Source organism: Topomyia yanbarensis, chromosome 1 (assembly GCF_030247195.1).
Source record: "Topomyia yanbarensis strain Yona2022 chromosome 1, ASM3024719v1, whole genome shotgun sequence".
Lineage (NCBI taxonomy): Eukaryota > Metazoa > Arthropoda > Insecta > Diptera > Culicidae > Topomyia > Topomyia yanbarensis.
In genome coordinates, this window is record NC_080670.1 from 157,642,651 (window position 1) to 157,668,650 (window position 26,000).

General features: G+C 40.4%; 1 protein-coding gene across 1 annotated transcript; it reads left to right on the forward strand.

Annotated features, from left to right (window-relative positions):
- The first annotated feature begins 21,671 nt into the window (after window positions 1–21,671).
- On the forward strand, window positions 21,672–25,696 carry LOC131678781 (transient receptor potential cation channel protein painless-like). Its single transcript, XM_058959079.1, has 4 exons — window positions 21,672–21,940; window positions 22,001–22,071; window positions 22,464–22,745; window positions 22,809–25,696. The coding sequence occupies exons 1-4, from the start codon at window positions 21,907–21,909 to the stop codon at window positions 25,683–25,685; spliced, it is 3,264 nt and encodes a 1,087-aa protein (XP_058815062.1). The 5' UTR covers window positions 21,672–21,906; the 3' UTR covers window positions 25,686–25,696.
- The last annotated feature ends 304 nt before the right edge of the window (window positions 25,697–26,000 follow it).

The following is a 26,000-nucleotide window of genomic DNA, read 5'->3' on the forward strand; positions in this document are numbered from 1 at the left end:
CGAAAAGTGCCGCATCGACAGTGGGATTTTCGCAGCAAGCCACAGGTAGCCACATTTGTCTACCGCGGTGGTGGAAACGGAGAGAGCGCGCTTGTGGTGGTGATACCGACGAGCAGCTTAACCGGAGAGAGTTTTGAAGTGTTGCAGGTAGACCTATTTCTCTACTGAAGAAGCAACGCGACGAAGAAGGACAGCAAGTGTCACATTGTCAAACAACGGGCACCGAGTTTACAACGTAACACATGAGGTAAAATGGATGACGAGATGGGAGAACGAGCAACAGACCCTCCCCCTAAGCCTGCTGAAAATGTAAGCCCGATTAGAATTAAAATTTACCCAGAGTCGTCAACGGGACCATGGATTGTATTTATTAGGCGTAAAGTAAAGGCGCTAAATATCATTCAAATTTCGAAAGATTTGACTTCGCGATTCTCGGATGTAAAAGAGATCGTCAAAGTTAATAAAGATAAAATACGCATTGTCGTTGGTAGTCTCAAACAAGCCAATGCAATTGCTTCTTGCGAGCTTTCTACGCGTGAGTATAGATCGTATATTCCTTCAAAGGAAATTGAAATTGATGGGGTCATCACAGAATCGAGTTTGACTGTTGATGACATAATTAAGCATGGGGTTGGTCGTTTCAAAGACACTATACTTAAAGACGTAAAGATACTTGAATTGCATTCAGTATCACACGAAGGAGATAAAAAAGTTTATCTGTCTGACTCGTTTCGAGTGACTTTCGCTGGGTCTGCGCTGCCCAACTATGTCATTATCGATAAGATTCGTCTCCCTGTTCGCCTTTTTACCCTCGTGTAATGAATTGCCTTAATTGTAAACAGCTTGGCCACACAGCCACTTACTGTTCCAATAAGGCACGGTGTGGCAAATGTGGGGGTTCTCATCAAGAGGATACATGCAATGAAAATTCAGAAAAATGTTTAATGTGCGGAGAAAACTCGCATGAGCTCCCTGCATGCCCCATTTATAAATTGCGCGAGGATAAAATTAAACGATCCTTGAAGGAGAGGTCTAAGCGCTCCTATGCAGAAATGTTGAAAAATGCTACCCCTAAACCCATCTTCTTAGAAAACACTTACACATCTCTATTTTCGGAACAGTCTGACTCCGACGGAGCGTGCGAAGGTACATCATTTGTTTTACCCGGAAATTCCAGAAAAAGAAAACAGTCTTCTTTTCCCAAGCTGCCAAGAAAGGGCCTTAAAATTTCTCCACCAATAAATAAACTGCGCCCAAAACCGAAAAATTCCGATTCAAAACCGAAATCAATTCCGCCCGGTTTTGGGAACGTACAATCCAAACAGAACACCATTACTGGAAATAATAAAATTTCGACTTCCTCTGAGCCTCAGCCGGGGGTAGGATTATTGAAATTTTCTGAAATTGTTGATTGGATTTTTAAAGCATTCAATATTTCTGAACCACTAAAGAGTATACTTTAAGCTTTCCTCCCAACAATTAGAACATTTTTAGAGCAGCTGATTGCTCAATGGCCCATCCTTGCAGCAATTATATCCTTCAATGGTTAATTCAACTCCTAAGGTGAAAGACTGCATCACTGTTTACAGTGGAATTGCAGAAGTATCATACCAAAAATTGATTCCTTAAAAATTTTACTGCATAATTTAAAATGCGATGCTTTTGCTCTATGTGAAACATGGCTTACCTCAAACATTAATTTCAACTTAAATGATTTCAACATTATTCGCCTAGACCGAGACACCCCGTATGGAGGAGTGCTCCTAGGAATTAAAAAGTGCTATTCTTTCTATAGAATTACCATCCCCATGATTGCTGGCATTGAGGCTGTAGCAGTCCAAACGAATATTAAAGGCAAAGACATGTCTATCGCTTCTATATATATACCTCCCAAAGTTCAAATTGGACAACGTCAAATTTTTGAGGTAGTGGAATCCATGGCTGCTCCGCGTCTGATACTGGGAGACTTCAACTCGCACGGAGTATTGTGGGGTTCCCTCTACAATGATAATCGATCCTCTTTAATGTACAATGTTTGTGACGAATTTAATATGACAGTTTTGAATACTGGCGAAACAACACGCATCCCCAGACCTCCTGCACGTCCAAGTGCATTAGATCTATCTCTGTGCTCGACATCACTTCGGTTAGATTGCACGTGGAAGGTTGTACCTGATCCTCACGGTAGAGATCATTTGCCAATCGTTGCTTCAATTAACAGTGAATTAGGCCTTTCGAATTCAATCAATGTTCCTTATGACTTAACACGAAATATTGATTGGAAAACATACGAAACATTAATTTCCACTTCTCTTGCTTCGACAGAAGAGCTACCCCCTACCGAAGAATATGAATTCCTAGCGGGTTTAATTATTGAAGCAGCAGAACAAGCCCAAACGAAATGCAATCCTGGAATGACAATAAATAGACGGCCTCCTAATCCTTGGTGGGACAAAGAGTGCTCTGATGCATATGAAGCTAAACAAGTTGCCTACAAAGAAATTATGAAACAGAAAGGGGGTATACGTGAGAACTTTGAAAATTATTTCATTTTGCAAAACAAATTTGACAGTATACGTCGTGCCAAAAGTCTAGTTATTGGAGACGCTTCGTTGATGGCTTGTCAAGAGAAACATCAATGAGTACTCTTTGGAACACAGCCAGAAGAATAAGGAATCGAAACGTGACTAATGAAAGCGAAGATTTTTCGAATCGTTGGATATTTAATTTTGCCAAGAAAATTTGTCCAGATTCTGCTCCTGCGCAGAAAATCATTCCCGATGCTCCCACAAGTAACGATTTCATAGATTCGCCTTTGACAATGATGGAATTTTCAATTGCACTCCTCTCATGCAACAATAATGCTCCGGGACTAGACAGAATTAAATTCAACTTGGTGAAGAATCTGCCTGACCTAGCAAAAAGACGCTTGTTGAATTTATTCAACAAGTTTCTTGAGCAGAATATTGTCCCGCGCGACTGGAGACAAGTGAGAGTTATCGCCATTCCAAAACCGGGAAAATCAGCCTCCGATCATAACTCGTATCGACCGACTGCAATGATATCCTGCATCAGGAAATTGTTGGAAAAAATTATCCTACGACGTCTCGACAATTGGGTTGAGGCGAACGGCTTGCTCTCAGATACCCAGTTTGGTTTTCGGAGAGGAAAGGGAACGAATGATTGCCTGGCGCTACTTTCGTCAGAAATCCAACTCGCTTACGCAAAAAAAGAACAAATGGCGTCTGTGTTCTTAGACATAAAAGGAGCATTCGACTCAGTCGCCATTGATGTTCTCTCGGAGAAGCTACATCAATGTGGTCTTTCACCGATATTAAATAATTATTTATACAATTTATTGTCAGAAAAGCACATGCATTTTTCATATGGCGATTTGGCGACACTCAGAATAAGTTACATGGGCCTCCCACAAGGCTCTTGTCTAAGCCCCCTTCTCTATAATTTTTACGTGAATGACATTGATAATTGCATTGTCAGCCCATGCACTTTAAGACAACTTGCAGATGATGGGGTGGTTTCTGCCACAGGACCAAAAGCTATAAATTTACAACAACCATTGCAAGATAGCTTGGATAATTTATCAATTTGGGCTTTAAAGCTGGGCATCGATTTCTCTACGGTGAAAACAGAGTTGGTCGTTTTCTCAAGGAAGCGTGATCCAGCTCAGCTTCAGCTTCAGTTGGTTGGTAGAACGATAGCCCAAGTCCTGACTTTTAAATACCTTGGAATTTGGTTCGATTCTAAAGGCACATGGGGAGGCCACATTAGGTATCTAATAACGAAATGCCAACAAAGGATAAATTTTCTGCGAACAATAACTGGATCATGGTGGGGTTCTCATCCAAGTGACATGATAAGATTGTATCAAACAACAATACTTTCAGTAATGGAATATGGGTGCATCTGTTTCCGTTCAGCTGCGAACACTCACATTATTAAACTGGAACGGATACAGTATCGCTGTTTACGAATTGCCTTAGGTTGCATGCAGTCGACCCATACGATGAGTCTTGAAGTACTAGCGGGAGTTCTTCCTTTAAAAGACCGATTCTGGGATCTCTCCTCTCGTTTACTTATTCGATGTGAGGTTATGAACCCACTGGTAATTTTGAAAGACTTGTCGAGCTTCAACCCCAAACCAGATTCATGACAGTGTATTTCAATCACATGTCACAAGAAATAACGCCTTCTAGGTATGTTCCCACATACGTCAATATACTAGATACTCCTGAATCCACTTTATTCTTCGACACGTCCATGCAAGCAGAGATTCGTGGAATTCCGGATCATCTACGCTCGCGGGAGATCCCTAAAATATTCACAAGTAAATATCAACACGTAGACTGCCTTAAAATGTTTTACACTGATGGGTCACGAATCAGTGAGGCCACTGGTTTCGGTATTTTCAACAATAATTTTTCAATTTCTCTCAAACTTGCAGAACCCGCCTCTGTTTATATAGCGGAACTAGCAGCAGTTCACTATAGTTTGCAAATAATTAATACTTTACCCCCGAACCATTACTTTATCCTCACTGATATTCTCAGCACAATTGCAGCTCTACGCTCAAAGAGGATTGATAATCAAGATCCTTTCTTTTTGGGGAAGATACGAAAATCTCTGAGTAACCTAACAAGAAAATGTTATAAATTTACCCTAGTGTGGCTCCCTGCCCATTGCTCTATTGCGGGAAATGAGAAAGCTGATAATTTAGCCAAGATTGGTGCACTAGATGGTGAAATATATGAAAGACCCATCGCTTACAATGAATTTTATAGCGCTTCTCGACAGAGGACACTTGCTAGTTGGCAAACATCTTGGGACAATGGAGATATGGGACGATGGCTACACTCAATTATCCCTAAGGTATCAACGAAGGCATGGTTCAAAGGATTGGATGTAAGTCGGGACTTCATCCGTGTGATGTCAAGGCTCATGTCCAATCATTATACTTTAGATGCGTATCTCCGTCGTATTGGGCTCGCTGAGGGTAATCATTGTGCTTGTGGAGAGGGTTACCATGACATTGAGCATGTTATTTGGTCCTGCACTGAATATCGTGAAGCCAGATCACAATTAGTAGATTCTTTACAAGTCCGAGGAAGACCAATCCATGTTCCTGTTAGAGACATCCTGGCGTATCGCGATCCTCTATACATGGAACTTATCTATCATTTTCTAAAAACAGCGTCTGTCAAAATTTAATTAAATTCATCTCCTCATACTCTCATCCAAGGCTAATCATCCACCAATTAAAGTGTCCTAGAATATTCAGTTTTTAAATTTAGACAATAACAGAAAAAAGTAAATAAATACACCCGAAAATACTAGATCATTATGAAATATAACAATGTAAGGAAAAAAGCAAACAATAAAGTGATTTCAGTGTTAGTTTTAGACAAATTACTAGTATAGGTAAAATTAGTCTTAAGGATTTTTGTAACGTGCTATGTAAAAAAAGAAACTGGCGTAAAAAGCTTTTGCAAATGCCGTGTCAAATAAACGCATGGAAAAAAATCACATGACACAACATTTTTCGGTTACCTTGCGGAAGCGAAAACTTGAAAAAAGGATGTTAGCCTAATAACACGGTATCAACACTTCCTAACTTGTAAGGTATATAGTGACTCGAGTTGCTGAACAGAACTATGTACCATCAAGAGTCAAGAAATTGTTGTAACTACTTCAACACCATCAACAATTAAGTCGCTCCTCACGCTGCCAGCAATCAATAATATTCCATAACTAATTTAGAAATCATATCCTGCCGGAAAATACTTTAATTCGAGGTCCGCCCTTCCTTGACCATGATGTACAATATATGCTCGTTTTGTGTAATATACATGTTCATGGCAGAAATAAGAAATAGGACCCTTTTCTTATGAAAATAATATTTTCCATATTGATTTCATTTTTCATACTTGTTTTATATCATTACGTAAGAAAGGACAAACCCTCCCTCCCCCTTTGATAAGAATTCGTAAGATATTTTGAAACTCCCCCTCCCCCCATATTCCCCCATTACTAGTGTATGGCCCCTATATGTGGCTCTGCGTTACTGAAAATGTTTTTTTCATGCACAATGAATGTATAAATAAATCTTAACATTACACAAAAGATCCATTGTTGTCTTGCCTTAAAAATCGTAAAACAAAATAACTTTCGGTATGAGCACTAGAGTGGCTCGCAGATGTATGGGAATACTTCAAAATGATTCCTGTGCAAAATTTGGTAGCGGTTGGTTGCTTACCGGGTTTGCGCATTGCGTTAAAAGTTTGTATGGGATTTTATATGGGGAAATCAATTATTTTGCAGTTACGTTAAGAAAGATTGCTATTTCACTCAATTTAAAAAATAGGCTTTATAAAACTATGGTTCAAACCTTGTTTAACAACTTTGTCGAAGACGGTAACTAGCTACGAGCTTTCAAAAAATAGTTACAACGATTTTAAAACTTATGGTACAATCCAAATGCAGAAATTTATCATTTTCGACATTAAAAACTGAAATAAATGAGAATATAGTCATCGCATGATACTTGGTACCGTTGAATGAAATGTTCAGAATGAATTGTTGAATAACATAGACGTAGTCCGAAAATGAAAAGAAGGGGGGCTTGTGTACTCCCCAGTCCCTTTTTTGGATTGTTTTGTATAAGAATCATTACGTCCTTGTAAATGTTAACAACTGAACTTTCTTAATATTTTGATAGACCCAAATATGAATCATACTACAATTTTTGTTGTGGAAAATAATATTCACAATATTTAGGATTTACACCTACAAATTTATGTGTTGTTTTTGCTTGAGGCTAAAACTAATTCAGGTGGTCTGGAAATCGCGTCGGGCTCTAACCTGAAGTATATTTCTGGTTTGCCAACATCACAACTGCTATGCGTGTAGCTAACCCAATTTCATCAAAAAACGTTTGTTTGAAGTAACTATCCTGGTTTCGTTCCAAGATTCTCAAACGAAAACGTCAATAGAAACAATTCCGAGACTTCAAGGAATCTAAGGATATGCATTTTTTTTAATTCTGACACTGAACGGTACCGTTATACCATTTTAAATAAGATAATAGTAGAGCCCTTAAATAGTAGCAATCCAACACGTAAGATTATTTTTTAATTCGGCGGTATGTTATACTAAACTATCTAGAAAAGGGACTGGGGAGTACACAAGCCACACCACCTCTTCTTTTCATTTTCCGACTACATCTATGTTATTCAGTAATTCATTCTGAACATTTCATTCGAAGGTACCAAGTCTCTGCGATGACTATATTCTCATTTATTTAAGTGTAAAGTATCGGTGTCGGTGGTGTACTGACAGTGTTGGAAGAAATAATGAATTTCTGCATTTGGATTGAACCATAAGCTTTAAAATCGTTGTAACTGTTTTTTGAAAACTCGTAGCTAGTTACCGTCTTCGACAAAGTTGTTAACCAAGGTTTGAACTATAGTTTTTCATATTGAATGAAATTGCGATCTTTATTACAGTAAATGCAAAATAATTGATTTTCCCATATAAAATCCCACACAAACTTTGAACGCATTGCGCCATCCCGGGAAGCAACCGACCGCTCCCAAACTTTGCACATGCATTTGGGACCACAAAAGGAAGTTCAAGAGTGCTGTACTGAAAAATGTCATATTCGAGCCACTCTAATGAGCACCTTATACCAGACGCCCCCTTAACTTGTAGCGTCGTATTGAGTTTTTTGCTCGCGCGTTTTTGGCAATACTTTGCTGGTTTTCGTCCCGATTTGGAAAGTTCTGTATCCGGAATGAAAACGTATAAACGTTTTCAATCCGGATCTTTTCTTGGCCCACTAGACGAAACTTTGCGAAACATCTAATTTTCTGGCCAAATCCCATGTTAAAAATATTCGGATTTCGCTTGATATGAGAAAAAATGTCCTGTTGATTTTTTTACTCGTTGTTCCTGGTTTGCATGCAGCTCCTGACTTGTGGCGCACTGTAATCCGTTCCAATCTTTGGAGGGCCTTTGAGACGGTCAGATGATGTATGTCCATCAGTTTTCCTAAGAGACTACACGACAACCCAAGATGTTGTAAGTAGGTGAAAAAAAATCTTTTGCAAACGGTTTGCTGATTTTTCTCCATCTCGATCGAAATCTTACTGACAACTGCCAAACTAAGTGGATGTAAACAACACACTCTAAAAAGAAACTGGGCAAATTTTGGTTAATTTCTGTCAAGTATGAGAAAAGTTAAGCAAGTTTCAAACCATCGCAATAATTATCTACACACCCTTTATTCGTTAATTTTTTTTTTATTTTTTCCATATTTTAAATTTATAACATACCCGAGGTTCAATTCCAAAAAAATGCTTTGATTTGAAAGGTCGAAACCGTACAATTATCCTAATCGATATTCAAATAAGAAGTTATTTGTTAAAATCGGGCCCATCAGTATTTTAAGTCTCCTAAATAAATGATTGAAATTTGAAAAATTGAATATGTTCGACAAAAATGTGCCTAATATGGTAAATGGAATTCTCTAAGTTCTGAAAATATTTCCTTGTATTGAAAAGTTGGCGATAGACCTCGGCATCTACCGGTTGGCTCGCTGTTAAGGCTAAATCTACCGCCTAGAACTATTTACATCGAGTAGATCATGACGAAGCGGAGAGTTCATCGCCTCGAATCTAAATCAATTAAAACGGTTGCTAAATCAATTAAAACGGAAACATTTTCGGGGAAAATTCCGCTCCCGGGGAGCTCTCAGTCGGATTAAGGTGAGTTTACCGCTGGGGACCATCCGAGTAGATCGCGATAAATCTTGGAACTAAATGACTCACGGAAACTGGAGCTTAATGGCTCTTGGTAATATCCGAGTGGAGTTCGGAGATAAATGGCTCAAGTACGCAGAAGATCTATATAGTGTAATAGATGGAGCGAATGATGGAAATCAAGAGCAATGTGGGGAACTAAATGGATGAAACGTCAAGCCATTTCATGGATCAAGTGAGGCTCCGAGTTAGTTTCAAAAAATTCATGAGCAAAAGGCTTCCTGATTGTCAAAACCAACGGCGTCTTCATGTGCAGCTGTTACGCACCTACAAGGTGAATTTTATTGTAGTGTGAATCCATTGTAATCAGGTGTGAATATATGAAAAGATAATGGGTTTTTACGCCCATTTGAGGATTGCTTCTGAAGTATATCCTGAAATGGGCTTTTCCCATTCAACTACATTTCATGTAGACCAACATAGGTCAGATGAAAAATAAGAATAAATAAATAAATAGTTCAGTCTAAAGTTGAAAAAGTTAACCGAGCAGCTGATCGGCAGAAAGCCAGTAGTCATTGGTGGCGACTCCAATACCTGGGATGTGAAGTGAGCAGAAGAGTAACCAACATAAGAGGATCTATCCTGCATGAAGCTCTAGTGAAGTTGGACATACGATTGTGCAATGAAGGTTCCGTTATCACATTTCGGAGAGACGGGATGGAGTCGATCATCGACGTCACATTCTGGAGTCCTTCACTAAAGGCTGACGAGTGTGCGACAAGTATACCAATAGTTACCACCTGCCGATTCGCTACCTTGCTACAGCACGGAGCAGGACGACCGTTGAGCGAAAGTGGAAGACCTCTTCGTTGAGGCACTTTGGTCGGACAGCGAGACCGAGAACGTTTATACGGCTGATCTAACAAGAAGGATTGTGCCGGCTTGTGACACCACAATTCCGCGTAAGATGAAGCCACGCAGCAGACGGCGTCCAGCCGACGTTCGGATAGAATACCAAATATGGTGCTGAAAGCTGTGTTTCTGATATATCCGGACATGTTCAGGGTGGTGTTTCAGGAGTGCTTAGATGATGGCAATTTCTTCGGAATGTAGATAGTATTGATGCTGGCGATGCTGCTAAAACCAGAGAAGTAACCGGGCGATTTCGCCTCGTATGGCCTGCTGGATACACTCAGAAAGCTCAGTAAACTAATCGACGACCTGTTGAAAATTAATCTCCCCTTAATTAAAAATGAATTATCCTGAAAACTCAACGGAGGGATTGAATGTTTTTACATAGAATGTGTAAGCAAAGTTTGAAATAAAACGGTTAAGTGTTTTTGAATGGCATTTAACAACGCAAATCGTGTTTTTCCAGAGACGTTCCTCAAAAAGCTTCGTCACCGAGTCGCTTGTCGATATTTTTGCATAGAAAAATTACAGAATGTCATTGAAATGATACATTTTAATGTACAATAGTATTCGCTTCACCCAGATTTCTAAAAAAAATCTCAAAAAATTGTTTTTTGCGTTGAAACCCGTTATCGCCCCCCCCCCATCCTCTCCCCTTTATGATAAAATATTAATGTTTCTGAATTTTATCGGTAACAAATCTAACACAACCACAACCAGTAATTCTAGCAAACATTTAAGGGTAACGCCATGTATTTTGGCGTGACCTTGTTTTGTTGGTAACTTTAACGCACTTGCGGTAAATTGTTTAGTCATCCCAGAGCATGATTGTTTTTCTTTTGCTTCTTATTCATCATATGTTTGTTTGTAAATTATTTGCTATTTTCCGAAAGGTTTTCCTTCTAACAAAGCTAGGTTGGCTACGAATTGATATAGGAATGCTTCGCCGAAAGGCATTTTTCCTAGATATGTGCTGCTGCTAGCTGATGATAGAGAAAGAGTTTGTGTAAAATCTTATGAAGGATGTCAGAAGCAAAAATGATGCGCTGGTATATGAACAATAAGAATAATTTTGAATAAACTACGAAGATGTATTTATATATTATTTTTTATTGTCTTATTTGTAAATAATATTGTGAATAGGGTTTTATAAAACATCCTCATGACTGATTTTCTTTCCTGACTAATAATATAAACATTTATAGTCAATAATAGAAAACTCCTACTTTGTAAAATACATGACTAGTTTGTTAAGCTAACACCCATATAATACAACCCTGCCATTGGACAATCATAAATTGTTCCAGCATTTGTTGTGATATGCAGAATAAACTTTGTCATCCACTCTGAACTGTTACGACCGACAGTAGCCTGAGTAACCAACAGTGCAAAATGTACTTCCGAATCTCGAATCCTCAAAACGAGAACGATTGGCAAATTTCGAGGCGTGAAACGGATGAGCTGTTCACCAGAATGTGGTTTTTCGGTACACTTCTGACCATACCGGGTTTCCTCCCGCGTTGGTTGATAGAATGGGAGATGGACATTTATTTATCCTGATTTAACCACCTGTCAACGCGGTGTTACAGCACATATTTAACACTGTGGCGACGTGGAATTGTGGTGGTGAGGATCAGTTCTCGTCCCATTCGCATTTAGCCTATGGTTACGCAATAAATTACAATTTATATTGGAAAGCTGTCGGCTGCCTGAGACCGAATGTAGCTTCCCACCCTCGAGTTCCGGTGTCAACGCAACGATGTGGATTCGGACATTGTTGCCCGTTACAATGGCAAGCAACATTGTCTCCCTGAAGGGGGTTCAATGACTGCGTCCGGAGAATCACGTAAGGATGCAATTTTCACGCATGATTTGGTGGTGACCAAGAAAGTCTGACAATTTTGCGGTGATTGCTCGGTAAGTGCAATCAATTTTCATGTTTATTGCAACGATGGCCAATGTTTATTGTTATTTACAGTAGTTTGTACGGTCCGGTGTACATAGACGAACTCTCAACAGTATAATAGTAAAAAGTAACGACTTTAAATGCTTTTAGCGAATTGACAGGAGTCGGTTGTTAACGATTTGCGTTTCATTGTTGGCAGCTAACATTCATTTATATGAACTCACGAAATGAACCACCCAGAAATTGTATTTTCGCCGTTCTAGTTTCTATCGAATAAAAATGTTTGCGTAAATAATTTATTCTTGAAAACACAGAAGCCTTTTGGCGCCGCATTTTTGTGATTCGCCTAATGAATAAATGAATTGATACATGTCCCATCAAGTCTCATCCTTTCAAAAAAAATCTAGCCGAAACGAGAATGTGATTGATAAAAATGTTCCAATCATTTGTCACAATGATAACTGAGACATCCAATCTCCGAAATTGACTATCTCCTGCCGGACAACCGGAACAAGATTAATGATTCCTCCCCCGCCCAAAACGGTATGTTTACGGTAGTCACCAAGTCACCGAACTTCTAAAAACCAGTGAAACTACTTATCCAAATTGCTTCGGATAGCTCGGAAAAGTGCCATCCCGTTTTGGACATTTGTTGTAACGAAACCCCGAACTGCTAACAACTTCCTCCCCATCCAACCCGAGAAAACCTATGCAGGAAAAATTATAAATATCTTCATTTAAAATCATAATACATGAATCCATTCACCCCCTCCTATCCATTGCATGGGTAGAATGGTTTAATATTCCACCCGATCCAGCTGCATCTAGTCACACTTCATACTTGTCGTACCACAACACCACACACGGGTAATCATTAATCAAGTTCAACCCGAAAAACTATTATTTATCTCCGCAGCACAATTGCTCGGATTCGGACGGTTCTGCCGGTAGCGATATGTTTAGACTGTGAGCGAGTTGATGACAAATGCTTGCTCACGCTGCGACTCAGCATAAGTGGGTGCTGCACGCCCCCACCCTATTGTTCCGTGGTCGACGTATGTGCAGGAGTTAGCTTAGCATCATAGGTGCGGTGTGGTGAGCGAAGGGGGCACAACTTTCGAAAATAATCCATTATCACTCATTAGGCTAAAAGCTGGAGACAGAAGTTGATATTTGCGCAGATGAGTGGGAGAATTTAGCTGATAGTTATTAATTTTTCACTTGCAGCTACACAGTAGCCGTGCTAATGTCTTGAGCATCTCTCTCATGTGTGGAAAGGATTTGCTGACTTTGCGCTAGCCGGTATAAGGGGAGTATACCTCTTCCCGATTGTGCAGAGCTTATAATTAATTGTGATTTTGTGACTGGGAATTGATGATAGCTTTGGTGGAATTTTGCATTTGTAAACAACACAATGAATGATTTATATAATGGATCTCTAAGAAAGATAGATATTGATAGGATATTTCTGGATCAGCGAAATGATTTTAATTGCTCGAAATTCAATTGATATATACCCAATACTTCATTTGCAGTATGTCCATGCTAAATCAAAACTGAAAAAGAAAAAAGAGTGTTGTACTAATTTTGTAGCAGATAATTAGCATGACTTCAGAATCAAGCAGCAATTCAAATCTTCAAACATGAAAAAGAATGACTTGATGGTTTATTTATGACAGATAGTTTTTCTGCTAATGTCGGTTGTCACGGTAAAGATAGATGCGTCTACCTTTATCAGGACACATGTTAGTGAACTCGGGTGATTCGTAGTTAATCTGCCTAAGCTCGACCCTCATTAACAGAAGACAAAGATTAAGCCCGTACGATATTAAGCCTGTTCTAATGACCCTGCCACTTCTAGTTTTCCGATCTGTTTACTTCACATCCTGGCTCTCACTTGAGTACTATCGCTCTAAGTTTCATAACTTTCCCTACCCAGTAATCTCTAGCTAATTGAATGTCGTTAAAATGTAAAAAAGAAAATGTGACAAACATAGTCGAAATAAAAAAAAGGAAAAAAGCTAATAAGAAAGGATGAAAATGTTTAGTTACACTCGTTACTGATACCAGGGCACAATTGAGTTCAGTTCATCGAGATCGGAAAATGTCATGAGTGTATGTGTCATTACTTCGTTTGCAAGTCGATCAGCCTCGTCATTACCTGTAATACCAGAGTGTCCAGGAATCCAGACAAATCGAGCAGGTTCTCGTTGTGCTAATACTTCTATCTCCTGAATCCATGTGTGCTTGAATTTCCCACCCTCTAGAGCAACTCGCAGAATCTGTTAGTATAACAATTTCGTTGTTGATGTTCGGGATTGACAAATCCATCTTCATTGCATATGCTTCCGGTGAAAAGACGCTGCAATGTTGCGGAAGACTCCACGTTCTCCCTTCTCTAATGCCATGGACCCCTGCTCCTACTGTATTATCGCTTTTGGAACCATCAGTAAATAGTATCGTGGATTGTTGCAATGTTGACTGGGTCTCCGGCTCTTACAGTTTTCTTGATGTCCCAAACAATCGACGGTTTCGCTTTGTTCCACTCACGATCCCTTCTTCGGATGAGCGTACCTATTGTGAGTTACTCCGGTAAGTACATAAATGCGGTCTGATGCTCGTCGGATTTGCGGGAGGTCATTGTTGTTCCGGTCTTTTTCCAGCACTCGTAAAGCGATCTATGCAATAGACTGTGCCGCTAGAAGCTCGAATGGAAGTGTGCCCGCTTCGGCCATTATCGAGAGGATTGGAGCACCAAAGGCAAAATGGATCATCTTATTGTATACAGGAGCGACCTCCTCTGCTCACTAGCCCTATGTCGTATGTTAGCTTCGAGGTGATCATAGCCGTCCCAACTTGAAGCATTGTCGTACGTTTTCCACGCGGAAGTTTGACACCAATCATTTTTAGAATTCGGAGTCTGGATTCACAGAACTTTTTTACTGTCTCGCAATGTACGGTAAATTTCGAGGCGCGGTCTAACGTTACACCGAGACTTCGTAATCTATTTGTTTTCGGAACAGCTATGTGATCGATGGTGACTTTACGGCTAGGTCCCCGCGTGCATCGTGAAGCCAACACTCTTCATCCAGTTTTCGACAGCCTTGACCACGGTCTGGAACTTGCCATAAAGACCTTCTGTTTTGCGTTCCCGTGCCACATCGGTTGCATTGCGACGAGGAAAAGCAGAACTGACAAAACGGAGCCTTGTGGAACTCGATTTTCCAACTCACGGGTTTCGGACAGGTAGCATACTACGCAAACCTGGAACTTCCTCTTGGATAGAAAGCTTTGTAGTACGTTGAGCATTCGAACTCGTATTCTCCATGAATTTAATGTGCGAAGTATACCATGTCGCCATGTTGTATCGTATGCCTTGGAGAAGTCCAACGAACGACGCTATGAGACTGTGCTCATTGGTTGTCCGGAGCGATCTCTCTAGCTCTGCAAAATATGTATCGGCGCCGCGTCCAGATCGAAAGGCATGTTGCCATTTATCGAATCGCCCACTTGACTCCAGCTCGGTGATGAGTCGGCGGTTTACGATTCGATCGAACAGTTTTGCCATGCAGCTAGTTAGCGAAACCGGACTTTGTGTATTTTTTGTTGTTTTGCTACTTCGAAACTAGCGCTGTGGTTATAGCTGTGATGGATATCTCGATGGGCCTTCTCCAGACTGAAGCAGGTGGTGATGCGGATGGAGCATACGATCGATGTTGTCAGTCAAACCTGGAAAAATCTTTAAACCAGCAGTACCTGCGAGGGGATTGACCATATCGGAACTAACCTGTGGAAAATCCAGCCCAACAGTGCCAACCGCTGTCGTACAAACTACACTATCATGTTTAAAAACACCGACTGTCGTCGATCGGGATTCTTTGATATGCTGGTTTGTAGGTTGTAGTGGTGAAATCGGTGTTCATATCGGCCACAGAGGTGAATTCATTATCAACGGGTTGGGGTATGACGGCCCGGATAATTCCTTCATCCTGCTGTGCTTGCGTTGGAAGGAGTACTACACTTACCTCACATCCAAACTGATCTGTCTCGTTATCAAAATTCATGCGTAGGTTGTCTTCTGTATCCAAACGATGAATTATCGAAGAGGCTGACTAGGACGCCTCTCGATAATCTCAATTTCATCGTCTGAATAACCCATGGCTTCGTTGGTGGTAGTGGTTCTTCTTTGGTGGTGGGCACATATTATCCGGTGAGGTTGTCGTGGATTTGCTGAACGGGGTGTGTTACTTCTGCGGTCTTCCTCATTTTGAACCCATATTAATCGCATCCAGTGAATTGTTCCTGGATCTCGGCTCGCGTTCCGCGATTGGCCCTGCGATCTGGTTCGTTAGTTTCTGTTCTTTGCTGTACTGGGATATTTCATGATTTGCGGTTAGTTGTTTCATCTGGTGGATGTACGCCATCATTTGCTCGTTTTTTTCCTCCTGGCGTTTGCACTCTGCCAGAAGTTTTATGATATGCTAATTCTTCTTCTTCATAGGCAGCTCCAACTCTTTCAATTTACTTAGAATCTCGGTTGATTGGGCTGCAGCCTGGGCATAACTTCCTTGATTTTGCTGTTCAACTCGTTTGCGCGCTTCCAGGAATGTCAAATTGCCGCGGATTTTTATTTTGATAACCTCTACTTCCTTCTTGTAATTCGGACATTGGCGGCTTGTTGTACTGGCGTATTCACTCTCTTTTCGGCTTCTTTAGGTGTAATTCGCTGCACATGAATCACTCCCTGGCTTAGAATTTCTTGTAAGACTTCCTTCTCTTCCAAGTGAATCAGATCATACCGGGAAATTACGCATCTGCTTCCGTTCAGATTCAACCACAACATCAGTACCGTCAATGAGCTTGATCATTTTCATCAGTTTGGCAACTTGGATTGGGCTCCGAACTCTAAGGGTACACCGAGTCCCTTGAGCTTCAGTATTCGCACCATCAATTGGACAACCCCAACCGATTTACCGATGACGAACGGAATTTTAGGCAACGGTACACCGTCTTTATCTGTCATCTGCAGGATCATCAATTCGACGAATTTATTCGTCGGATGCATGTACTCCGGCAATCTTCTTTTATTTAACCCTCCTGGGTCACCGCTACAAGCGGCCACCATTTTTTATCACACCACTAGACGTTGGAAACTACTATGTGGCACGGTCACCCGATACCAACCCCAAATGGACAAAAATGTAACAAAAATGAAGATCCTACCTTAATTGACCCTTCAACGTCGTCGGTGTACAAGAGTTCGCATAATTTTGAGACACACTGTAGATGTGCAGTGATGAATCTGCTCGCTTACTTGCTTCTACACAGCCTATTAATAGCAAAACGAGCAAGAAAAACGCACTTTGCCGAACCGTTTACACACTTTCGGCATGCACTGTACCGTACAAATATTTGTACGCACTGTACTGGTATCTCAAGTACCACCATATCCAACGTCAAAAAAATCAATAATTTTCACATACTTTTCACGTTTTTTACGGTTTGAAAAATATCCCCCTTTGAGCACACCGTCACATTCGCGACCGGTATCGACGAAACCTTGGTTCGAGGGGATGGATGTGACTTCATTCGTGTGATGTCCCGACTAATGGCAAACTATTACACGCTCTGGCGTATTGGGCTCGTGGATAGTTGTATCTGCGCTTGTGGCGCCGGCTATCGGCTATCACAATATCGAGCACATTGTCTGGGCGTGCATCGAATACAGTTCCGCCAGCTCTCGGCTAATGGATACCATCCGGGTCCGAGGAAGACCACCTAATGTCCCAATTCGAAATGTTATGGCAACCCGCGATCCCCTCTATATGTCCCCCGTATACACCTTCCTAAAAACCATCAATATACAGATTTAACTGCCCCTTCTATTTTTCTTATCTTTCTCAGAAGTGCGCTCTTCTGCCTGTACCATACACCCACGATTGTTTGACGCGAGTCCAAGGCGACACAAAACAGCTCTGTCGAATGAGCAAACAAACACGGGACCCACAGCACAAACATCACACACGCAACTCCGTTTCCGATCCGCATCTAAGCTGTACTACGAAATCGTCTGGAGGAACCCCTGCCGGATCGAGGAAGACCGCCCAGCGTTCCAATACATGATGCACCCTGATGAAGACCGTCCGAGTGTGTAATCCTTACCGTTGATTTCCGATGCCGGAAACTGAAAGTTAATATCTTTCTCCCCCCGTCAGCTTTGTCCACCCTGTCTCCCCTGTCTCTGATACACAGATTCACACTGCAAGAAAACTTTACCCATTTTATGTATTCAAATGGCCCATTATCGGAAGTTATTCGAGTTTGCCAAAGAAATGAGTACTTTTTTGTTTCTAACAATGGGTACCTTTTATCCATTTCACAACCTCTCGATGAGGTAATGCTAATAAGTATATTGATCCTGATAATGGGTGAAAAATCCCTTAAAAATAACTTCAAGGGAATTAATCTGCAAATTATGAATAGTATTGGAACCTGCAAAATATCGGCTCATAGCCAGAGCTTAAAAAAATTGACATCGCTGCATGAACTTGAAAGAAAACAAAATTCAATTCATGCCCGCTGCGATGAATGAAATTTTTGGTTCGTTTCCATAGTTATTCGTTCTCCCGACGCAGCGCTTTCAGGTACGGACATGTTCGGTTTCAGAAGCAAAGTGAATTATATTTCTACGCCAGCTCTGAGAGGGATTATTGATCAAAAGTGCAGCAAATATAGATTACGCAGTTCACTTATGCTCGAAAATGTAGAAGATGCTAACTTCTGCCTTCAAACTATTGACATAATAACCAATGAATGCTTTGGTTGGTGAATGAATTTATATTTCCTCTGTACTCAAGCATTCGATTCTGCATGAAATTTCAGTCAGTTGGAAAGTGAATGAATGAGGGAGGCGTTGAATCTGAATGTCGGTTTCGGTAAATGCAAGCAGAAATAGGTAACTGATTTTGATATTTCGTAACACTGCTCATAGCCGAAACCGTGGCGGAATCGGAACGTTTTGGTAATGCTCCGCAAAACTATGGCAGTTCAAACCACTAAGAATGCTACAAATATGCGCTAGTTACGCAATTTTGACTGCTTTGGAAGTCAACAAAAATATTCTGACCAGCGACAGGTTTTATTTAGTTTTGTGGCTTTAGAACAGAATCCCTATCGAGACTCGAGTATACTTTTATGAGAGGTAAATATGTAATGTGAAATCGATATTTTGTAATGTGTTTTTTTTAATTTAATTTCTATTTTCAATATTTTTCATTCTAGATCGAATTTCATGAATGGGTTTTTTTACGAATTTGGTTGTAACTGTTCTGCAAAAAATAATGGATAAAACGAACCCAGGTTGACGTACAAGGTCTCTGCTCATTAATGAGTACAAGCTCTTTACTAATTAAGTGGGTTATTCCACGTTTATTGAAAATGGGTAGTTTTCTACGCATTAATGGGTACTTTATTTTATCAGCGTAGGACTTCAACCCACCCCTCTCTTCCCCCATAAATATCTTCACAAAACTTATTTGCCTTCGTCTGTTTTAATTTTAGTTGTTCAATAAAAAATCTCGTTACGAAATGCCCAACAGTACCACTACTTAGAAAAATCCCCGATTAACTCAACCCCCAATCCTAATAAAATTGAATCATTCCCTCTACTTATTCCTACTTTTAATATGTTTGTAAAATGATCCGCTTAGACATTTTGAATCTCCGTTCTAAAAATCCTAAAGTGCATTACTATACAATAATCACACAAATGACACCGTCCCTCCCCCCTAATCATACGAATATTATATTATACCCTCTTGAATATGTATAAGTTAGCAGTCAAATTTCTTCAGTTCAATTATATAAAAACGAAATAATATTTATATATGTTTTAAGAAACTCAAAATATAAAATAAAGAAAAACATGGCAAATGGCTAACGCAAACGGGCCTTATGGGCCAATCATATACCACGTGAACAATTTAGAGGAAGGTAGGAGTCACGAGAAAGTCCACGGTTGTCCATGGGGAGGGGGTGGTGATATTGGAAATATCCACGTGGACTTTTCCTTATATTTTTGTCTTTTATAAGAAAATGAAATAAAATTGTATAGATTTTGAAATAGTCAAAGTGCTTATAACAGCATAGTGTGTGATAGCAACCATCATAAAAAAATCATAGAAAATCGTGCGAAACAAAATCCGAGAAAAAAATTCTGTCTGAATCAATTGATTCAATCTTATGCGTGTGTTATTGTGTTATTATGATGAATCATTAATTTAATTTCTTTTTTAAAACGAAAATATAAAAAATCATGATGTCGTACAGAAATGAGGTATTTCTATGGAAATATCACAAAAGTCTAAAGTATACACACCTGTGTGTAAATTTATGTCCCCTGACCCTAACATATACGAGCATCAAATATGACTTAGTTTTACGTTTGATTTTAATTCTACATGACGTTGAATTTCGTAAATCATGTAATTTTACTCCACAAATAGCGTTTGTTTTGAATGGTAGAAAGTGTAATATTATCTCATTGCGCATGTTAAGTATAAGTTTCATGCAAAATTAAACGAAACACGGTTATGTTCCGTCATTTTGTGAGATACGGGTTGTTAAATTGTGTTATGTTTGCAATTACGTCAATGATAAAATCTATATTTTTTGCTGTGTGTGGTATTCTGCGATTGAAGCTTGAAGCGATTTTCATTAAGTTCTTTTTCACCACACTAGTGTAACACATAGGAAAATTTGAAAATTTCTGAGCACTCATTTTGTATAAAATTTCCCAAAAAATGGGTAAGTTCACGTGGACATCTTGGGGAGGGGGGTAGAGGTACAGGAATTGTCCACGCTTGTTCAAGAAGGAGGAGGAGGGGGTTTAAAACAAAGATTTTCTGTTCACGTGGTATATGAACGGTCCCTTATCATAAACGAATTGAATGAAAAAGATACCTAAGTATTTTCACAATTGACGGCTTGTTTCACACTTTCTATGGAATATAAGGTATCATTTTATTCTAAACAAGGCAACATAATTCGATTAATTCGGGTCTCTGATTTCTAATCTAATCTATTCTGTTCTAACCCTTACACAACCAGTATTGAAAAGCATTCTTGGAAATACTGTAGTTATTATGTTGTGTTCTTCTTGTTAATATCAATATTTGAAACATATTTTCATATGTCGCAAATATTAAAACGACCAGACCTACTGTACAGAGTTGGATTTGAAGACGTTTCAAAATTAAACGGAAATTAAATTATTCATTTAATGAATAATTTAACTAACGAATTGTTTTGCATCTTAAAAGAGGAAAGAACGAGGACAGCCGTACCGACCGTTTCAGTTTAAAGGGGATGTATAAATCGTTGGGAGTTACTTGGCTAAGAAGGTCAATGTCACTCCTTTGGTCCTTTGGAATAGGACAGAGGTATTTACACCTTTATCATGCTAATAAGCCTAGGTTAAAGCGCCTTTACCTGCTCCGATAAATTCGAGGCCCTGGATTGCAGGAAAAGTGATTTTTTTAATATAAGATTGAGTCCATCTTCTACTGAAGTATGGAAACTTGAACATCTCATCAGTGTGAATCTCATCGCAGAAAAGCAAGCGAAGCTCACAAACTCACGCAACACGCCGACGTCAGCAAAGCTTGATAGTCAGCTTAGTACATAATGAATGCAAGGTAGAAGGTTGTATGAGTATTTTCGCGTGATTAACGCTTGGCGGGATTCTTATTTCACTCTCTATTCTAGCTTGGAGAGTTCTACCAATTTGAAAATATTAAAGTTGGGAGAGTTGCTATTATTGCCCCTTCTGATGAAATTGTTCCTACATCGGTTATATAAGTGCTACTCTGGGAAGGGAACCAAATTATAGATTGTTTTGTGTGCTGCTCTAAGACGACAACAAACTAGCTATTGTCTGATAAAAAATCGAAATATAAAATTGATATTCTCAACAATACTTTACTCTCCTCTCTGCATAACTGTATATGTGGGAGCTCCCAATGGGAATCCCCATATCATTATCCATTCGCTCGTGCGTTCGTTCATTCATTCACTCCAAGTCAGCCGCAATTGACTGTATCGGCTCCCCGCACTTAGGCCACGGACAGAAAATAAAATGTGCTCAAATTAAATCTCGTTCTCTCGCGATTCATGTGTGTTTTCTTGCCTCGCGTAGTAGATAATACAACCGGTCGTCGTTTCGATATTTTCGCTTTTAGTATGATAAGTTTTTCGGAGAAGCGATTTCAATCCAAAGCACATTAACTTAATAATCATTTCTTGGTGCACACTCAAATGGCTCAAATACAGACTAACCAAGCGCCTACCGGTAAGTAAGAATAAATGAATCATGTTCTGGTTTTCATTTGTTTATTAACACTATTATTAGCGACAGAGGCAACATGTTTAGCAATTGAGGAAAACCGACACTCGAAGCGTGCAGAAAGGAAAGAATTGCAGGTATGCTTGGTTAATTCAATAATACGGATGATTTCAAGTGAAAGTACTAGGTAATCAATGTATTAACTTGTGCCATTTTTGGTTGACCTTGGAACTGTTTGTACTGTTGACAAATCGTTTGTTTGCAGCCAGTTTCATCGACAGTGACATTCCGTTCGTTGTTCTGCGCTAGGTGGAAGAAAAAAAATCGCTTAAGCTCTGTTTAAGGGTGCTCAATGAAACAGAAATCGGATATTTTAGACTGCTATCAGTGTTAAAGTGGCTGATAGCAAATGATTCACGTAAACTGTTTGAATGTGTGCCTTCTGCATTATCAGCATCGTAGCCATATTCGTCAACGTAGAACACCTATGTACATTTGCACAACTAATAATACTGAATTACTATTACAGGTATCTATCAACAAGGAGATAGAAACAATTCTCAGCGAACAACTGTCTGTTCAAGATGGTTTATCGCAATTACAAGCCCTGCTGGAAGATGCCAGGATTGATCGTCTGCACGAGTTAATCGAGGAGATGATGAACTGGGATGTTCTTACCACCATTCCGGAGCCGAAAACTTTCCTATTCAATGCAAAACTTCAACCGTCATTCGCGAAAATGCTGGAAAGTAACATCAAGTATCAATCGCACCTGGAATGTTTCATAACTCGCTTCGATGCTGTAAATGAAGTAAGCCTAGTTGTGTACATATTGTCCGTAACTTGATAACTATCTTTCTCCTATTACAACCAGAGAATCTACCCTGATCTTAATACTCCACTACACTACGCAGTTGAATCTCTGAACATTGACTTCATAAAATGGTTACTGACACAACCCAATCTAGCTATAAACTGTCGCAACAAACAACGCAAAACGGCCCTGTTCCTGCTATGCGAACAGTACGACAGCCTTGTGAACAGTCCGAAGTTCAAGAAACGCACGCTACATGTTACCACAGCTTCCACAAATACCGAGGATATCCGCCAGTGTATCTTGATGCTGCTAGAACACGGAGCAGACTTCAATATCTGCAGCGATCGACTGCAGCTGCCATTCGAGCTTCTGATTCGGAATAAGTCAAAAGACAACAAATTGTTTGTGAAGGAGTGCCTAAAAAGGTGCGATGATGCTATAGCGATCGGGAAAACCAACGAACTGAAGAGACGGGTTGTTGCATTTTACCAGGACTGGGCATATGTCAAGGTTACCATAGAACTGTTAGAGCTATACTTGAGATTTGGAGAGGAGGACAAATTTGCCCGTGAGTTCGACCGAATCAATATAGATTCGGGAAACGTTCGAGAAGTTATCAAGATCTTGTTACACATTGCTGTTGAGCTTAACTTGGAGTCTAGTGTGAAAAAGATAGTGGACAGCGCAAAGAAACAAATTTTTCAAGTAGAAAGAGCTCGAAAGCTAAAGCACCTGCGGGTTTGCCATCCCGATATGGACGAAGATAACAAATCTTCGGAACTAACATACCGGGTAGAGCTAAAAGGTTTACTGAAAAAGGCCTGTGAGTGTGGGAATGTAACCACGTTGAATCTTTTGTTGAACCACATAACCGATCGTGTGTTGATCAATGATGAACCCATTCTGGTGATTACACTGAATCGGGCCCATGAACTTCACAATCGAGAAGATGAGCAGTTTAAAGTGCTACAGTGTGCGGATTTACTTTCCAAAGATCAGAAAATTCACCTTTCTCGTACAGATAACAACGGAAATACTGCTCTACACAGTGCGTTAAAATTTGGTTTTACAGATGTTGCTCTCGCGCTGCTCCGACAGAAGTATGCTTTCCTAGGAGTTCGAAACAAAGACGGTCTAACCCCTTTGAACTACGCTCGATATGATTTCTGGAAGATGTACTTTGACCAATGTGTATCAATCGACGTAAAACGATCGTACTTTGACAGAAATGAGCTTCGACTTAATCTTAACGGCTTCGATCCGTATATTTTCAAGAGACAACCTGTGAAGAAATCAGCGCCGAAAGATCGCAGCGAACTAAACTTGTGGCGAATAGTTGAAAAGGCATCCGCATCAAATGTTAATCCGAAAGAGAAGCAATCATTCGTGACTGAAATCGATCCCGTCAAGATAATTGCCAAGTCTAAAGAGTTACAGCGACTTCTTCTCCATCCAGTGATCTACACATTCATTCTGGTCAAATGGCTAAGGCTGACAAAATGGAGCTACATCAATCTCTTCTGCACACTGGTAACCGTTATCTGCTTCAGTTGGCACTCGCTGGACTCGTGCAATGGTGGCGAAACGTCGACCGCCCTAACTGTACTAGCCGTGATAGGTGCCATCTACATGAGCCTTAGGGAAGCCATACAATTTGTGTTCCTGCGATATGACTACTTTACTTCGGTTGAAAACTACCTGGATATTGCCACTATCATCTCAATGTGCGTGGTTCTGTCCAACGGATGCAATTCGATTGTATCCTCACTAACCATCATTGCTTTCGCAATGCAACTGACGGTCCTAGTGGGTTCTCTTCCGTTCAACAGCCTTTCTACCTACATGTACATGTTCAAAACCGTCTCGGTCAACTTTCTAAAAAGTTTCCTGCTCTTCATTCCTCTTTTGAGTGCCTTCACATTCAGTTTCTTTATATCCTATAACGACCAAACTTCGATCTCATCCATCGACATCCCAGCGGAAAATAACTCCTTTAACCAATTTGCCACCTTCTCGAGTGCTGCCCTTAAGACTCTGGTTATGACAACCGGCGAATTCGAAGCCGCTGCCGTTGACTTCAGTGGCGGAAAAATTATCCTGTTCGTTCTGTTCATTTTCTTCGCACCAATCGTGATCCTTAACTTGATCAACGGTCTCGCAGTCAGCGACATCACCACGATCAGAGACGAATCCGAGCTCATCAGTATCAGCAAAAAGGTGTTCATTTTGGAACGGTACGAGCGGGGCCTACGAAATATCCCATTCGATTTGATTCGAAGGCTCTTCCCTAGTCCGTTCTTCGAGAAACACTCGTACGTGATTGTGGTAAGACCCAAAGAGTTCCGAAAGATTTTGGTGCAGCACATCAATAAACCGACCGTTGATCATCAGCAGCGAGGAGGTCACTTTAAGATTCCCAAAGCCGAGTGGCTGGTTGTTCCGAACCTACCGGGAGCTTGGTTCGTTCGGGGATCGGAAGGGTTCTTTGTGAATTTGAGATTCCTGAAATTTCCCTTATTTTCGACACTCGACGATCACATCCTGGATGAAGCGTTACGAATTGCCGATCAGGGTAATCTTGTGAAGGAGATTCTAGATAGCAGGAGATTGGAGATTGCTCCCGTGATTGCGGATGCTGCACTGGAAACAGAAGTGAAGCTCGAAGAGCTGCGATTGGAGATGGAGAAAATGAATCGACTGTTGAACAAGTTGGTGATGAAAGGAAGCTTAGTAGGGAAGAAGCTTTTGGCAGCTGGTCAAAGAAAGGGAAGCGAAACGGGAACTGTATTAGCCACACAGGTAGCGCACAAAGATGCGACGAAGAGGAAGGAGCTCCGGGGAAAGAAAACGGGGAAGAAACAAACGTTCAAGACAGTAGGAGATGTTGCTTGTGCCATTGGGAAATTTAAGAAAAGTAAGAAACATAATAAATAAATCTAAGTTTATGTATTGTTGTTAATTGATTTATCATCATCATCGAGGCCGAACAATCCGGGGACACCGTATCACGGCCGAATGTATTTCAAACTTCCAGATCACTAGATTGTGGGCAGCCATTCTCCGGTCTCCTTCAACACCCGCCGTACGCACATCTTTCTCGAATACCAGCGAGAGCGTTAACGAAGTTAACGAATTTTTACAGAGTCACTGCTCAACTTACATCAGCTAGCCTCCCTTCCAGCATGCGCGCTGCACGTTCAGCCAAGTGTAGTCTGTCGTGAACATCTCGTGATGATAATTCATCCGTTA

Excerpts from the sequence above, each read along its gene's own strand:
- LOC131678781 (XM_058959079.1), top strand. The coding sequence starts at position 21,907 with ATGGCTCAAATACAGACTAACCAAGCGCCTACCG. Across the intron at positions 22,072-22,463 it reads CAGAAAGGAAAGAATTGCAG|GTATCTATCAACAAGGAGAT; the intron begins GTATGCTTGGTT and ends TTACTATTACAG. Across the intron at positions 22,746-22,808 it reads GCTTCGATGCTGTAAATGAA|AGAATCTACCCTGATCTTAA; the intron begins GTAAGCCTAGTT and ends TATTACAACCAG.